This window comes from Poeciliopsis prolifica, unplaced genomic scaffold (assembly GCF_027474105.1).
Source record: "Poeciliopsis prolifica strain line A6 unplaced genomic scaffold, Auburn_PproV2 SCAFFOLD033, whole genome shotgun sequence".
Classification (NCBI taxonomy): domain Eukaryota; kingdom Metazoa; phylum Chordata; class Actinopteri; order Cyprinodontiformes; family Poeciliidae; genus Poeciliopsis; species Poeciliopsis prolifica.
In genome coordinates this window covers 5,366,344-5,381,509 of record NW_026562408.1, presented here as the reverse complement: position 1 = coordinate 5,381,509, position 15,166 = coordinate 5,366,344, and the positions used below count along the sequence as shown (strand labels likewise).

General features: G+C 35.3%; 1 protein-coding gene across 1 annotated transcript in view; it reads right to left on the bottom strand.

Moving 5' to 3' along the window:
- rxfp2a (relaxin family peptide receptor 2a) overlaps positions 1–15,166 on the bottom strand; it is an 80,877-nt gene that overhangs the window by 40,773 nt on the left and 24,938 nt on the right. The window contains 3 exon segments of the mRNA XM_055051431.1: positions 4,418–4,489; positions 11,683–11,788; positions 12,856–12,936. Coding sequence (XP_054907406.1) covers positions 4,418–4,489; positions 11,683–11,788; positions 12,856–12,936 — 259 coding nt within the window.

The following is a 15,166-nucleotide window of genomic DNA, read 5'->3' as shown; positions in this document are numbered from 1 at the left end:
TGAGGAATATGGGTCTTTAAATTATCTTTTTTAATTATTCTTGTTCACTTGCAGACTTCCAAATTTTTCTGGATCAATCAGTCAATCTTCCTAAAGCATTATCATATGACGTTACTAAAGTTTAAATCCTGAAGTAACTTTGAAGCTCTTCTTTTTTCTTTTATTGTTTATTTGCATGGCAACAAGTGTTAAGTATTAACAAAAACAGAACACTATAACATTTATAGCCTTAGCTAATTTGCAATGCACATCCACTGACAGGCCTTTAACAATATAAAACAATTAAAAAACCATAAAACCAAATGTCATACATATCATAAATCCTCAAATTAAGGACCACAATAAACGAGAGTCATCATGGAGACATCATGGGGTGACTGTCAACCATGCCCACAAACCCGATCTTTAAGAAACTCCTTCTGTCTTAATCCAAAAATGCACCGGTCTGGAATCAGTTTCAAGTTCTGCAAGTGAGGAATTTCACATACAAATAACTTACACAGAAAAAGCTGTTTGACCAAAAGAGGTTTTGAATTAAACAAACATTTGAAAATTAATGACATTACCATATGCTACAAAGTTGTCAAAGTTCAACATTTTCAGAAAAAAGCAACATTTAAGCAGGTAAACAAAAATGTCAGTTTTAAAAATGTTTTCTTGTTGATGTAATATTCTAATCTTAAATGTCAGATTTTTATTAGCTGTAATAATATAATAACATAATTGAAGGATGAAAAATGTCAGTGTGTAAATAAACTGTATAATGTGTTATATCTACTGATTTAAATTACTAAAATAAGTAATCTTTTAAAGAATAGTCAAATTTATTGAATATGACTTTAGACATTTTTGGCTTTAAAGTTTTAACTCCAAGGTTTTTGGTGTTGGTATAATCCTACATTTTCCCACTTTTTTATACAAAACCAGTTACTTCAAATAATAAATAGATTACAGTTGGACCTTAAAAGTAAACAAGGGAAGTATTTTTCTTTTTTCATATATTTTTAATAAAATATCTTATATCAACAAGCATGTTTCCAGAGTGAGACCCAAAGTCATCACCCTGTGAAACGTTATGGTCCTGAACGCTCGGGTTCTCCTCCATTGTTTTTTTCTGTGTCCTTTTCCAGAGCAGTGCAAAGTTCTGAGGGGTTTAGGTAAATTAAGTCAGTCAAAGAAAAATAGAGCTCCCATTGTCACTATTGCCTGCAGGTTGCTGCTTCAAAAACAGATTTTCAAATCAATAGCTGCACTACAGCTCCCATAAATCATTTATACTATGAACATATTTCAGATGGAAGTTGGAAAGGGGGATTTTGCAAATCAAAATAACAAACACGGACGGAATAAGCTCCATCATTCATGAGGTGTCAGTTTGCCGGGGAAATAGCTCATCATGCAGCAGCAACTGCTGCTCCAGAATAAAAAAGAAATCAGACCAAGTACAAAGTCATTTCAGATTATTTTCTGTCAGTTACAGTCTAAATATAAATAGAAACACCCAAACTTTGTGGTAATGTGCAACTGTATCAATTTTTTTGTATGAAGCTGATTTCTGCAGGTAAAAATAAAGCTTATTATTGATTTATACCCAGTACATTTCAAAACTATTATCAAATCATCAAACTCAGTGGAGGAATCAGAACGTTTCTGCTCTGAGTTTCTGAACGTTTTTCTCTAGAATGACGCAGGAGGTTGTTTTTTTGTACCTGTACCTTTTGTCGAGTCAGAACATCTGTCCATTCTGGATGATTACATCGCCTTATACTGAGCTACTTCTCTTACTGCTGGAGCTTTACTGCGCTTTGAGGGCACAATTTTCTGGCCACTACAACAATAGCATCCAGAATGTGATTGAAAACTAAACTCGGTCAAAAGAAGCATTAATCTTGGATCGTTTCATTGGGGTTTTAGTTTGAAAGCCATGGAGGCTGAGTTCGAGAAAAAAGAAATAAAGAGAAAAAGAAATAAACCAGAGCTCTGATTGGATCACAAAAGTCATTGGAGAACAGGGGCCTTTATAAAGGAGCAGAACTTTTACCAGTCCTTATCATTTTGTACATCTCAATCGTCCAGTTCAAGTCAGAGTCTGTAAAAATACTCAGACAACTTTCCAGTTGTTGGGTGAATCAGAGGTAGACAAAAGAGGGAGTTTAGAGAGTTGGTGGACAGTTTTGTGTGGAAACAATCAAATCATCTTGAATGTGCTGAAAATAAAGGAGGTGACTTCAGCTCAGGGTTCACCTAGACAACAGACTGGACTGCAAACAAAACAGTGAAGCAGAGTAGAAGAGTGAAATGACTTTTATTTCATGAAGACTGAAACTGAGACCCTGTTTTAGCTCAGAAGAGGTTTGCAAAAATCCACTAATCTCTCATAATTAAAGTGTGCGAGATGTGACTCAAAGGCGCAGTGTCTGCACACACACAGCAGCATGTGCTCGTCCAAACTTACAACAGGTGAACAATCAACAAACCTGTCTGGTTGTAATCGTTTTAAACCTTTTCTCAGAACATGAGCACTGAAAAATGTTTTAGCAAATCATTTAAAAAAGGCTGCCATCACAGCATTGCTCTCTCTGTCTCTGCTTCACAGTGGAGAATGTGAAATCTGTGCTTTCATTAAAGAGGTTTTTCCACCAGGTTTGGCTTATTCTACCAATAAACTTATGTAAGCTCTGAAAAACACAGATGCTTTGCCTGGGTGCCTGGATTGCAATGTTGTGCTTGCAAACAAAAGTACCAACTCCTGTTGCATATTTGCACATGAACAGAAAACTATTGTTTGGTGGGAGATTGGAGCTGGTTGAGTACATGTTCTCCAAAAAACTACCTTGTTTCCTCCAAGGAAAGCCAAGATTATAATAAGTTTCAAACTAATTTCACCGGCTGAGTCTTGAAGTTTACTCTTATTTGAACTTCCACCGCACAAAGAAACAAACAACTTCTTTCTATACACAGAGAGAAACACAGACAGATACTGCCTTGTTTCCAAAACAAAATCACCACTATCCAAACACAAATTACCATCCAGCACAATGTTATAAAGGAACATTTCAAACGGACATGCAGAGGTAGAGTACCCGAGTTAAAATGTTACACAACATAGGATATAGAAATAAAAATATAAACACACCCACAATCTCAAAGACTGACAAATTAATCCCTTCCAAAAAGTTCATGCACAACTACCTTAAAAATATTATTTCCCATTTAACAGATGACAGGTCCCCATCTGTTCTTGCATAGAGAACCTTTTTTCAAATGTATATTGTAAGTCATTTTGATTGATTCATTTTCATTGCAATAATTAGGCTATAGGGAGAAAATGTTGTATCAATTTTCTTTGTGTGTGGGAGAATCTCTCTTTCCTTGAGTTGTTCCCATTTCTTCAGGGTCTGCAGCAGAATATATTTCTGATTATCTGATGGTATCTCAAAATGGGATCTCTTATTAAATCATTGCATTTTAATTTTCATGTTTTAAAAACATGAATCCAGAAAATAAGGCATGAAAAGTATGAACTACATTTCCATCTGAACGTATCCATTCAGACAGAATATGTCTGGAACAATTTATGGAAGTTGGAAACAAGTGGCTCAAAGCATAAATTCAGGATTCACTTATGATCCCAATTGAATATCACTATCACTATGATTTTATGTATAAGAATGTTACCAACATAAAACAATGTAATATACCACATGAGCGATTTTGCAAACAAAAACGACAAAAAACAACATCTATTTCTGATGTACAATGTTGTTTCATTAACACCCTCCTTCATAAAAATTCACGCCATATGTTCAGAGTAATTAGAAACGTCTTGCCCTCTGTATTAGAGCTTTTTATGTGTCACAGTTCTTCCCTGCTAAACTTATTTGCCCCAGGCTCCTTCAGTATTAAAAGAATTACCTCAGAAAACCTTGCCAGGATGTGGAAATGTGACTTTTAAAGCCTAATGCATAATGCACAGTAATTAAAAATCAGTCATCAACATCTGTGTGGCCAGTTTGCAGACAAATATAGTAGTGCTAGGAAAGGTCTATAAAATTACACACATTTGATTTGAGCTGTTCAGAAAAATGCCTACAAGAGATTTAAAGTTATTTGAATTTTGAAACTGCAGCACTCATATAGCTGAAACATGGAGGTGCATTTTAAAACAGGTTGATTTTATTTTAGTTGAAAAGCTAAGACTTTTTTTTAAGACTAAATTAATCTTTGTTCATTGTGTCACATCTTACATTATAGCTTCACTTAATCCTGACACATTTTCCATTACCGTCTTTATGGTGTTCCTTCATTTGCATTTAAGTTTCCATTAAAAAAGGCCAAGATTTGAACTCTGATTCATTAAACCAATAAGTAAAATGTGTTTGTGAGGAACAGAAGCAGCATGCAAAAAATTACTCACAATCTCTCCAGTGCAGAGTATTCAGAGAAAACAAAGTCGGGCAGAATTTGGATCTTGTTGCTCCTCAGGGACCTGTAATAAAAGCCAAATAACGTCAGAATAACAGTGAACACATTAGGCATGAGGAGACACCTACAATACAGTGAGTTATAAAAAAGGTAAAATGACTAAAGCATTGTGAGCTCTGAGTAACCACATAAACAACCCCTGCGTTTTTATTCAGAATGGTTTTTAAGCATTTTCTTTGACCATAAAAGAGGAAGAACCATCAACTGGAGCTCTGAAGCACTTAAAAATTTTAAGATGTCTACTGTCTGAGAAATTAAATAATTCAAGGACAGGAGCATTATACTTTCAGAGCAAAATATTCTGCAGTCTCAAACACAGAGGGATGACTAAAGTCAAACTTCTTGAAAGAATCTAAACGTCAGCGGCCGATCATTTCCAGTTATAAGAAAAATTGGTGTTTATCGAGACAAATTTGACTTTATTTTGCTTGATCAAAATTTCCAGCATCAGCAGCAACAAAAGCCCTGCAAATATACATTAAGTTATGTACAACAAATACAACAGTTTATCTCGCTGAGGTCAATTAATCTGCAATGTTTTTAAAAATCCCAAATTATACAAATGCTAGAAAATAAGGGTACTTCCTTACAAAAATACCTTCTTTTTTTTTCTTTGCTTGTCAAGCTAAAATATATCAGCACATAAAATTTCACAAACTTGGTTGATTTTTATTGTGCTCTTCAGCCAAAGAGAAGGTAAGAAAAGAGATCTAGCCTCGGATGAACCAAGACAAACGAAAATGCAGTTAATTTAAACGCTGGTAGAACAAATAACAAAAGGAAGATACTTTCTTGGAAGATGACTAATGAAGCACAAACTGCAGAGGGAATATTGTAATGTCGAGGACCTATTTAAGGGTTTTGTTGGTGCTAAGAGACTATAAACATTCATGATTCTGTGATTCAGCTTCATAAACGTAGGATCAAATCACACCAAGTACTCACCAAAACAACAGCATTTACCAGTATATGTTGCTGTTTATCTTGTTCTGCGACAGTCTAGCCCAGAACACCCTTGTAAATTAGATTTGCAATCTCAAATGAGGTTTTTTTCTGGTTCAATAAAAGTAAAACCATTCCAATTAATTCAAATGACCCATTGTTATCTGCTGGGAAACAAAATGCAGCTAAATCATGTGGAGCCTGATCCAGGACAGGATATTAGTTACAAACTGAAACAAACTTCAAATGAAATACGAGAGGCTTAGTTACTAACATTCATTCTTTCTCTTTGTAAGAATGTTCTGACTAAGATAATAATCAATTTTTCTTACTTTTTAAATGTTGTATTAAAAGACTTGATAATAAAAGTTTGCAAAAGTTCAAAAACAGATTAAGATGTCAGGCAAATCTAGTACTATGAGCCTAGAAAATGGATACTACCCCACCTTTAAAGGGGCAGTATTATGTATTTTCCAGGCACATAGTGTAAATATGTGGCGCTTTGGGGGAACAAGCGTTTAGGCATCCCGATTAGCTGACACTGGAGATTGAAGGATTTCTCAAACATTCATCCAACACTCCTGCTATGCCCTTGATTAGCGAATAACTTTATGACATGACGTAAAGCTCAAAAAACTCTATCTAGCTTGACCCCCATTTAGCACTTTAAAGACAACAGGGTGAGGGATTAAATGATGTACCCAGTTCATCTGAAATGAAATGGTAAATCATTTCAAACTTTTGGGGCAGGAACTGAGAATGAACAGTCACCTCTCAGCTTGCTCTTTTTTTTTCAGGAAGACTGACGACGACTGATCTGCTGACCTGAGAAAAAGTGAGGAAATAATATGACTGAAGAAGATCTGACAGAAATGTCTTCTGACAGGCCATGAAGACATTTGAAAACAAACAGAGGAGTTTTAAAATCTATCCCGAACTGAACTGGAAGCCAGTGAAGCCATCCTGAAGTGAGAGCGCGATGCTCTTGTTTGGTAAGGTAATGTAATTTTGTTTATAAAGCACATTTTCAGCAACAAAGCAATTCAAAGTGCTAATACAACAAAACAACAAACCGAAGAAAAGAGCAAAAGAAAAAAGAAAACAAAAAAGTATAAACCCATGTTTAAGAAAAAGTAGTCTGTAATTTATAAACCAGTAGGTTTCTCTAGATTCTTGTTCTAAAGTTGAACTAAAATAGTTTCTCTAGTTTCTCTGCATTATGAATTTGTTCTAATTCCTGCTGTGGATGAATGAAATCTTTTGTATCTCTTTGCTGTAACTATAGGTTTGATTCCTGTTCTGGGTTGAGTGACGTATATAAACTAAATGTTGGTATCAGTAAAAGAAACCTTGAGCTTAGAGACTAACTTCTGACTAAGTCTTAACGAACTGTGATTAAAAATGAATTAGCATTTTTTTCCTATTTGCAAACCTTTATGCCCTTTTACATTAGTCTTAAATGAAATAAATACACACGCACACATACATTCATAAGGTACATATAGTGAGATTCAGTGATGAGCTGTTTTATTGGATTATTTTACATGATTATAATGTTTTTAATGAACTTTTGAGTGAAATTCAAACAGCTCTCCCACACTGAGCTGTTCTGAAATTCACTAGATTACTAAGTAACATACTCTGAAAGTGACACATTGTGAATTTAGGAATAAAACACTTGCAATCATGATTCCAGTTCTCTGTTGTGGCTTTAATTACATACAGAGTTTTTAGGTAATTCTTTTGTAATGAACTGTGAAGTTGATCACAGAAGTGTTACTGCAACAAGTGTAATTGGTTTGTTTAGTTACATCTTTTGCAGAGTTGCCTTCTGGTACATTTACAGTAAAATTCAATAGTGTGCCCTTTATCTGTCAAATAATCTAATAAATAATATTTACATCTCATTACAGAATAAAATGTTAGTTCAGTTGCAGAGGGACATTTTGGAGCTCGGCGCTCGTCTAACTCTGGCTCTGTTGCTTTTTAATGGCCTTGTGAAGAAATAAAAAGTAAGTGGCAAGAAGTTTCAGTGCTTAAAATTACTCTGAGTGTAACCTGGAGGGTTAGACTGAGAGTGAGGCACTGAATGGGAAATAACAACCCTTTTATAGTGATTGGCACGATGTGGGAAGTAGTGGGCCAGTCTTAGACTCATCCATCCATTTTCTATGCCCAGGCTTTGCTATCTCCAGCATTCAGTGAATAAGACACTGGGGAAACAATACTGAAGGTCATCAGTTTATCACACAACAGACAACCTTGCACAGAAACACACCAAAGGGCCACTAAAAGTGACTGAACAAAGAGAACAAGCAAACTCTAAGCAGAGAACTATACCATGAATTTTGCCCCTGTTCTTCACTCACACTCTCTAAAATTTCAAATGTTTTGTAGATTCTTAGAGATTCTTTCTGGATCACCTTTTCAAGCATTTCAGGTAAAAATTACAGTCTGTAAAACATTCTTAGCTTATTTGTTATAAGGGTTGGGGAGTACCAAGTAAAATGTAACAGTATTATTTAATGTAATTGCAAAGTAAAAGCTACCACAATTTATCACAGTTAACTAATGACAATATTTCATTTTTTTTGTGAAAACTATTAACAAATATAGTTTATGCAAATGAAATAATGCAAACAATTTTTTTCTTCATTGTATGAATTTAAATCTGACAAGACTTTTCTTGTTTTAAGTCAGTTAGAATTACCAAAATAATTTCTATTTGCTAGATGACAAAATAATGAGAGTAAGAATGCGTCAAAGATCTTTTTTTTTTCTCATGTTCAAATCACAATTTTGTACAGATGGATTATTATCTCTTTAAGCAGTGAGCTCCACAAGTCTGGCTCCTCCTGGGGACAATTTCCAGATGGTGGAAGGTGCCATATTCATCTGTTCAGTTATCAACAAAAATAAACAGTGGTAAGTAAAGTAAACTTTATGATTAGTTTTGAAGAACTTTGAATCCAAACACCTTAAAATAAGGAACATAGTCTGACAGCAGAGGAAGTTCTGTCATAATAACAGATTTTACAAGACAGGCACAGTCTAAAGAGAAAGACACAGATGAATGAGACTGGAAATGTTTGTCCCATGACTGATAAGAGAGGGTAAATCAGACGTGGTAGAAGATGGATGGCCCAGTATGTGGCCCAGACTAAAGGAGAGAAATAAGACGCTTATAGGGAGTTCACTATATGAGCAAGCTGGGCTTCAAAAATGTCTGTGCTCAACTAAAAAGCAAGTATTAATTTTGAAAATATCCTCTTTATGCATATTATTCAAATTCAAGCTGTATCAATTTGAATACTTATTGGATTTAATTATGTTAGTTCATGTGTAGCTGTGAAATGAGGGAAGCTGTAGCACAAGTGGAAAGATCTATATCCGGGTGTTTATGATAATTAGACAACTTCTGTTTCTCAGGAAAAATATTCTGAAAGATTATTGTGTTTAGTCTCTGTAACCTCTATGATTTTGACCCTTTAGAAATGTATAAAAACAACTGTGTGGAAGTGATTTTTGACTCAGAAATGCTCTAATCAAAGCTATTTTTTTTACATCTGAAGTTACTTGCACAACTAAAACAGAAAACATAAATTCATTCGTTTCAGACTTTGAGAGAGCTATCCTCCCCTTCAAATCATCTCGGTGACTAGTTGTCTTTATTCAGTAGACAAAAAACTCTGCAGCATTGTCACTAACTAGCACATGCAAGCAAGACCACATATTTCCCATAACAGCGTCATTACACTGGCTGGCAGACAGATTTGAAATTAATTTTCAAATCCTCTATGACTGATCCTAAAGTGTGGAACAAATTGCCTCTTCACATCAGGTCCTCTCCAACATTAGACATTTTCAAAACCTATTTGAAAACTCAATTGTATTATTTGACTCATAATAAGAATCAATTCTTACTGGTGACGCCATATCATTTCTTTCTCAAGTAAAAAAGGATGAAAGTATGAGCCAGGAGGGGCGGCAGGAGGTTATGTAGAATTTAGTTTTTTGAGCTTCATATGATGCATGGTGTGTTGCTTTGATTCTTTCATCCATATTTCATACATCTCCCCTGACATCCATTATTAATTAATAGCTAACTAGTTATTAAATTAGTTAGTTATTGAACCAACAAGTTTAATAAACTTAAACTTTTCAATTAAAAAATGCTTGCTCATACAAAACAAGCTTTTCACCTCACAGAGCACCCCACCCTCACTCAATCCCCACTCAACCCTCTAGACTAGTGGCAGCAGCAATTAGCAAACACCTGGTGAAATCTGCTGAGCTTAGTATACAAACTACTTCTCAGTCCAACACTCATAAGACTGGTTTTAAGCAGCATCATGGAAATAATGACATAAGAATTTGTGATGAAAAAAAGCACGGCCCTTGATTAGCGATTTTGATCATATTTCACATTTTATTGGTCTTGACTTGGTCTCGGGTTAGGTGATCTTGACTACAACACTGGTATATAGACAATGTTTGTGACAACTGAAGGTAACAGTTACTTGATTGGGGGATGAAATGGAAAATACTAAAAATAGCTCCTTCAAATTTTGTTGCATCTTTCATTTGTTTTTGTCAAATTTGGTCGTTTTAAATATGCAGTTGTTTGCACAACAACTGTTGATTCAAATGTGGTATATTAATAAATTTAAATGATTTTCACTGAGTCTGAAAAGTCAAAAGTTGAAAAACATCTTTTGAAAAGACTCCTGAGTGCTCGTAGACATGGACAGGATGAAGAAGGCTCAAATCCAATCAAGACACAAAAGTCAAAGTGTCAAGACCAAGCCAAGAAATATTTTAGAACAGATGAGATGAGAGCCTAAATGAGATGAGAGACCCTCGAGGACTGCCCAAAGTCAGTCCTCGAGGGTCGGCATCATGCACGTTCTCTCCTTCTGGTGGTACCAACAACCTTTTCAGCATGTCAGTGTTCTTCTTAGGCCATCATTGGATGCAGGTGCGTTAAACCAGGGAGAAATCCTAAACATGCAGGATGCAAGCCCTCGAGGGCCGACTTTGGGCACCACTGGACTAGATAAAAGGATTCACAAATGGACCAGATGTGCAGCTGGTATGAGTTGTTATTATTAAATATGAGCTGGTTTAACCTTCCCAGATTGAAGGCAGACTTAAAGCCTACTGTTAAATCCACCTCCAGGTTTTAGGAAACAGTGAACTCAAGAACCTCAAGGAGTGGTCAAGGGAAAAAAAACCAAACATAGTTTTTATGCAGCGCATGCATGAAAATAATTCACTCCATAACAACAACATTAAAGGAAATATTAAATGATACATTCTCCTAGCCAAAACCTTACCCTTACTTTCTTACAGTATTAGGTTGGAGGTTTATTAACGTTTTGTGTTGACTTTGAGCTCTGTAGTTTTCAGTGATAAAATTAATCCTCTAAGAAAAACAAATTGCCTAATAACTGAGCACTCAGTACATATTGAGGTGAAAATGTGACTCATTCTCATGACTGTTCATCTGTTCAAAGTTCATTCACCTCACAGGACACTGACTCAGCCAATGACAGTCTGAGGGACAAACGGCACTTGGCAGACAGAACTGAATGACTGAGAGAAAAGAAAGGCAGAGTAGCCTCCAGTTTGTCATTGGGAAGATTAATATAATTGTACTACAAATCATATTTATTAACACATAAACAAATAATCATTTTTCCCTGCCCCAGTAAAACCAGCCTACCCTCGAAATCTTTATTTTTAAAATGATCTTTTAAATTAATTGCGCTTAAGAAAAAGATGTCAAAGTCACAAAGAAAAACAACCTTCATTTTTGAGCATCCACTTGGTGGAAAAGAAGGGATAATTTAAGAAATCAAATTAATCCAATTTGACAGTGCAGTAGAAAATGCAGAGACAGTGAACAAAACAAACATTTGGTCAAAATTATATTTAGAGCTCTGAAGCAGTGAACACTCTATTTTAAAGAACAAACTGTTGGCAGTTTTTCCCACAAAATATATCACAACTATGTATTTAGTTCACCAAGCAGGACTTTTTAGTATTCATTTATTTGAAAATGTTTAAATTTACTCAGGTAAACTCAAAGCCAATAATTGTCATGATTGCTTGAAAACAGAAAACAAAAATGTGTGTCTTTGAAATCAATGCATTTAGAAACTTTTTGTAACGATTCAGCTCCTGGAACATATAGTTCTCTTCAGAATATGAGGCATTTAAGAAGTTCAGCAGGATTAAGAGTGTTGAACTTACAGCCATGTGACATTTGGTGAAACCAGGGGAACATCTTCGAGGTTGACTTCCACACACTTGATGTCTGTTTGGATGCAGTCACAACTTTCCGGGTACTCCTGCAAAACTAGCAGCACATAGAGTATATAAGGAATTGGAGAGACTTGCGTATATTAGAAGAACATATTGAAGACAAGAATCAGGTAAGATTTAGATTTTTTTTTCTGTTATTGGCGTGACTTAGTGGAATGAATTGAATGACGACCTAAAATTAAGTCCTTTGTTGCTGAACTTTAAAAGAGCCTTGAAATGTAAAATAATAAAAGGCTATGCGATTATGCACTTACATAGTGTGTAACCTATGTAAGTGATGTATGTGTATATTTGTGTAGACATGCATATTTTAATATAAGTATGTGCATGTGTACCAGCTTCATGAAGAGGGGATGAGCCTTGGCCGCAGCCTATTACTTGTTTGGTAAATTATGGGTTTGTAAAGTACAAGTTTTTGATTTTGTTTTCTGTTTGTAAAGTTAATAACTTACAAAAATGAAGTCAAACTGAAATTCAATCATTCCAAGCATTTTTGACAAACTATGTACACATTTTTAAACAAAGGCATTCTTTTAAAATTGAACCAGATCATTTTGATATTGCCTTGTATTTGATAAATATGGTTTTGGCCTCAATGTTGTTTGTGGTAGTAGTTGTTGATGCAATCCATATGAGTAGTGGCCAACAGGAGCATTAGATGTGTTTGAGGGGCAAGCAGCATAAACAAATTATGAGTCATTTGATCCAGAACATTTGTTTCATGTGTCTGCAGCTTGCTGGAGTTTTTTACCCCCGGGGATTGAGTAGGCACCCCCCGCTTGCTGCTAAATGGGGAGATTAGGATCTGTCAGTCACACTGAGGCCAAACACAGTGAAGCAAAAATTTGACTTTATCTCAGCATTTAGTGTCAGCACTGCCTTTATTTTTGAGGAATTTTAGGCTTTGATTCACAAGCTGCACAGAAGTGGGATTTGAAGGTTAGCAGAAAGCTTGCCCAGAGCATTTTGCATGCAGATGTTAAAACTGCACAAACTGGACCCAAAGATTTCTATAGACTTTAAGAAAGAATTCCCACCTAATGAATATTTGACTTGATGCATAAAGAAAGCACAAACTGAAACATAATGAGAATTACTTACAGCATTCATTGAGAAAAGATGAAATCACAGGCTGGTTCTGAAGGGTTTCTCCAATGAAGTCTGCCAAACCGATGTTATCACCTGCAAATCAAATCAAACAGCAAATTGCTGATTTTGAAAAGAAGATTTATAAATCCACTAAAACATTTTTCTCCATCAAATCCGGTTAATTTTTAAGTGTTTAGGCTGGCACCCTGCAGGAGTTTTCAATAATAAATGTTGTGCATGGTGGAGAATTTACAAGCTCTCAGGAGCCTTCTTTAGATTTTTTGTTGACTTCTGAATGGATTATAATTCACCTCACATGTTGTGCAGCCTTATATTTAGTTTTATAGAGAATTAATAAAAGAAGTGAATGTTTATGACAAGGCATTAACTGAGTATTTTGCTTCTCATTGTAAGGTTTTTCTATGTGATTTACAGTAGCCCAATTTTAAGGGGAATTTTGCATTGATTAATCAAAACTTATTGTAAATGAAACAAAAAATGGACACTTTCATCTAATCAATTTGAATTTTCTCCATAATATTCTATGCAGCTTTAAAAGCATCTTATTTAGCAGTAGTTTATCATGTTGGTAGAATTTTTCTTAACATGAAAAGAAGAGTGAATTGCTACAAACAGCAGAATAAATCTTCTAATGAAAGGCAAATATAATTTAAAATCCACTGAGATACTCAAAAGATTTCGATTTTAACTGAAATGATGGATTTCAGTTAAAGTTTATAGAACAATCTTGACAGTGAGATAAAACAATCTAAATCTCTTTCTGCATTTAAGAAAAATTTGAAAATTAAAATGAATTGAGGTAGCATTGATAGTCAATATAATCTGATCCTTTTCATTCATGATTTATTTCAGTCAAGTATTCATATTTGAGTCAATAAAATAAGGCTAAATTTAAAACAGGTCTTCAATAAACTACCTGTAGGATTTTTCTAATAAGTAATTGTTTAATAAAAGCCAGATTTACAACTGGTGGTAATGCAGCTGTTATCAACCACGTCCTCTAGCACATCCCTCAGGCTGTGTTTAGATTAGAGTCATTGAAAGAGCTAGAAACAGTAGGACATCTTGGAAATCACACTTCTTAAAACGTTAAATCAGTCACAAAATGTATGAATAAATTAGCATTCCCTGAAAAACATGTTTGTCATAATCCCATTTGTGTCTCTTTCCCAGATCATGCCCTGTTATTGCAGTTATTCTTGGCATCATGTGATGTAACTGTTTGCGTTTCTGTCCTGGCAGCAGCATTCTCCCTCGCCTGCAGCACTCCAATCAAGTGCCTGGTGCCGCCTTCTGAAAAAAACAAACCAAAAAAAAAAAAAAAAAGCTCTTAGAAGTACTTCTTTTATGATGGGCAATAAAATATGGCTGTACAAGCTTACCCTTTTCAGCTAGGTACAGTTCAGACATTAAACAGTCGTTACTTTTTTAGTGTTTTCAGTGATCCTTATTTCTAAAGCACTACAGAATAAAAACAAAAAATAAAACAAACTGTTATTCAAGTCAAAGAGGAGACACACACAAAAATTCCCTCATAAACACATCCTCAGTGTGAATCACGGTGCATGGTTTGGCTAATAGTGGACACAATAAAGGCTAAGAGTTCTTACCACAGTTATTTAAAGTTTTAATCAAATGAAACTGGAAGCTAACAGGGTCTTTCATGGTCAGAACACCAGGAAAGTTTCATGACCTAATGCCAGCTTCCACTCATGCCTGAGAAACTTCAGTCGAATGTTGAACATCTGACTGATGTGGGCCCGTAAAGCGGGCCATTACGGGTTTGAATCCTGGGCTGTTGATTCAAACCCGCCCTCATGTTTTGCCACATGTTTTCCAACAGCCTTGTTTCCTGTCAATCTATGGAACAGAGGCTACTAGAGCCAAAAATAACCAAAGGATTCTTTGAAAAGTATTTTTTATGGTCAACTGGTTTTGAAGTTGTGTTAATCTGCTTATTACGAAATGGGTAGAATTATGTTAAATCAACTTTTTTGAGCTTCACATCACGTTATGATGTTATTCACTCAACAAAAACATACTCTGAGGGTCGCCTTGATTCTTTCTTGCATGTTTGAGAAATCCTTTAGTCCATTTGCAACCATTCAGCTGTGCAAAACGCCTGGTGGATCCAAATGCCGCTTTCGACAAAACTGCACCTCAAAGCTGCAGTTTCCCAGCTTCCAAACTTCTGCCTGCTCCTAAGAATCATCTTAAAGAGTTAATAGAGGAACAATGTTGTGATGACTTGCTGAAGGTGGAGTGTTAGAAAGAGCAGGAGCTTCTCAAAGAAACAAGATGG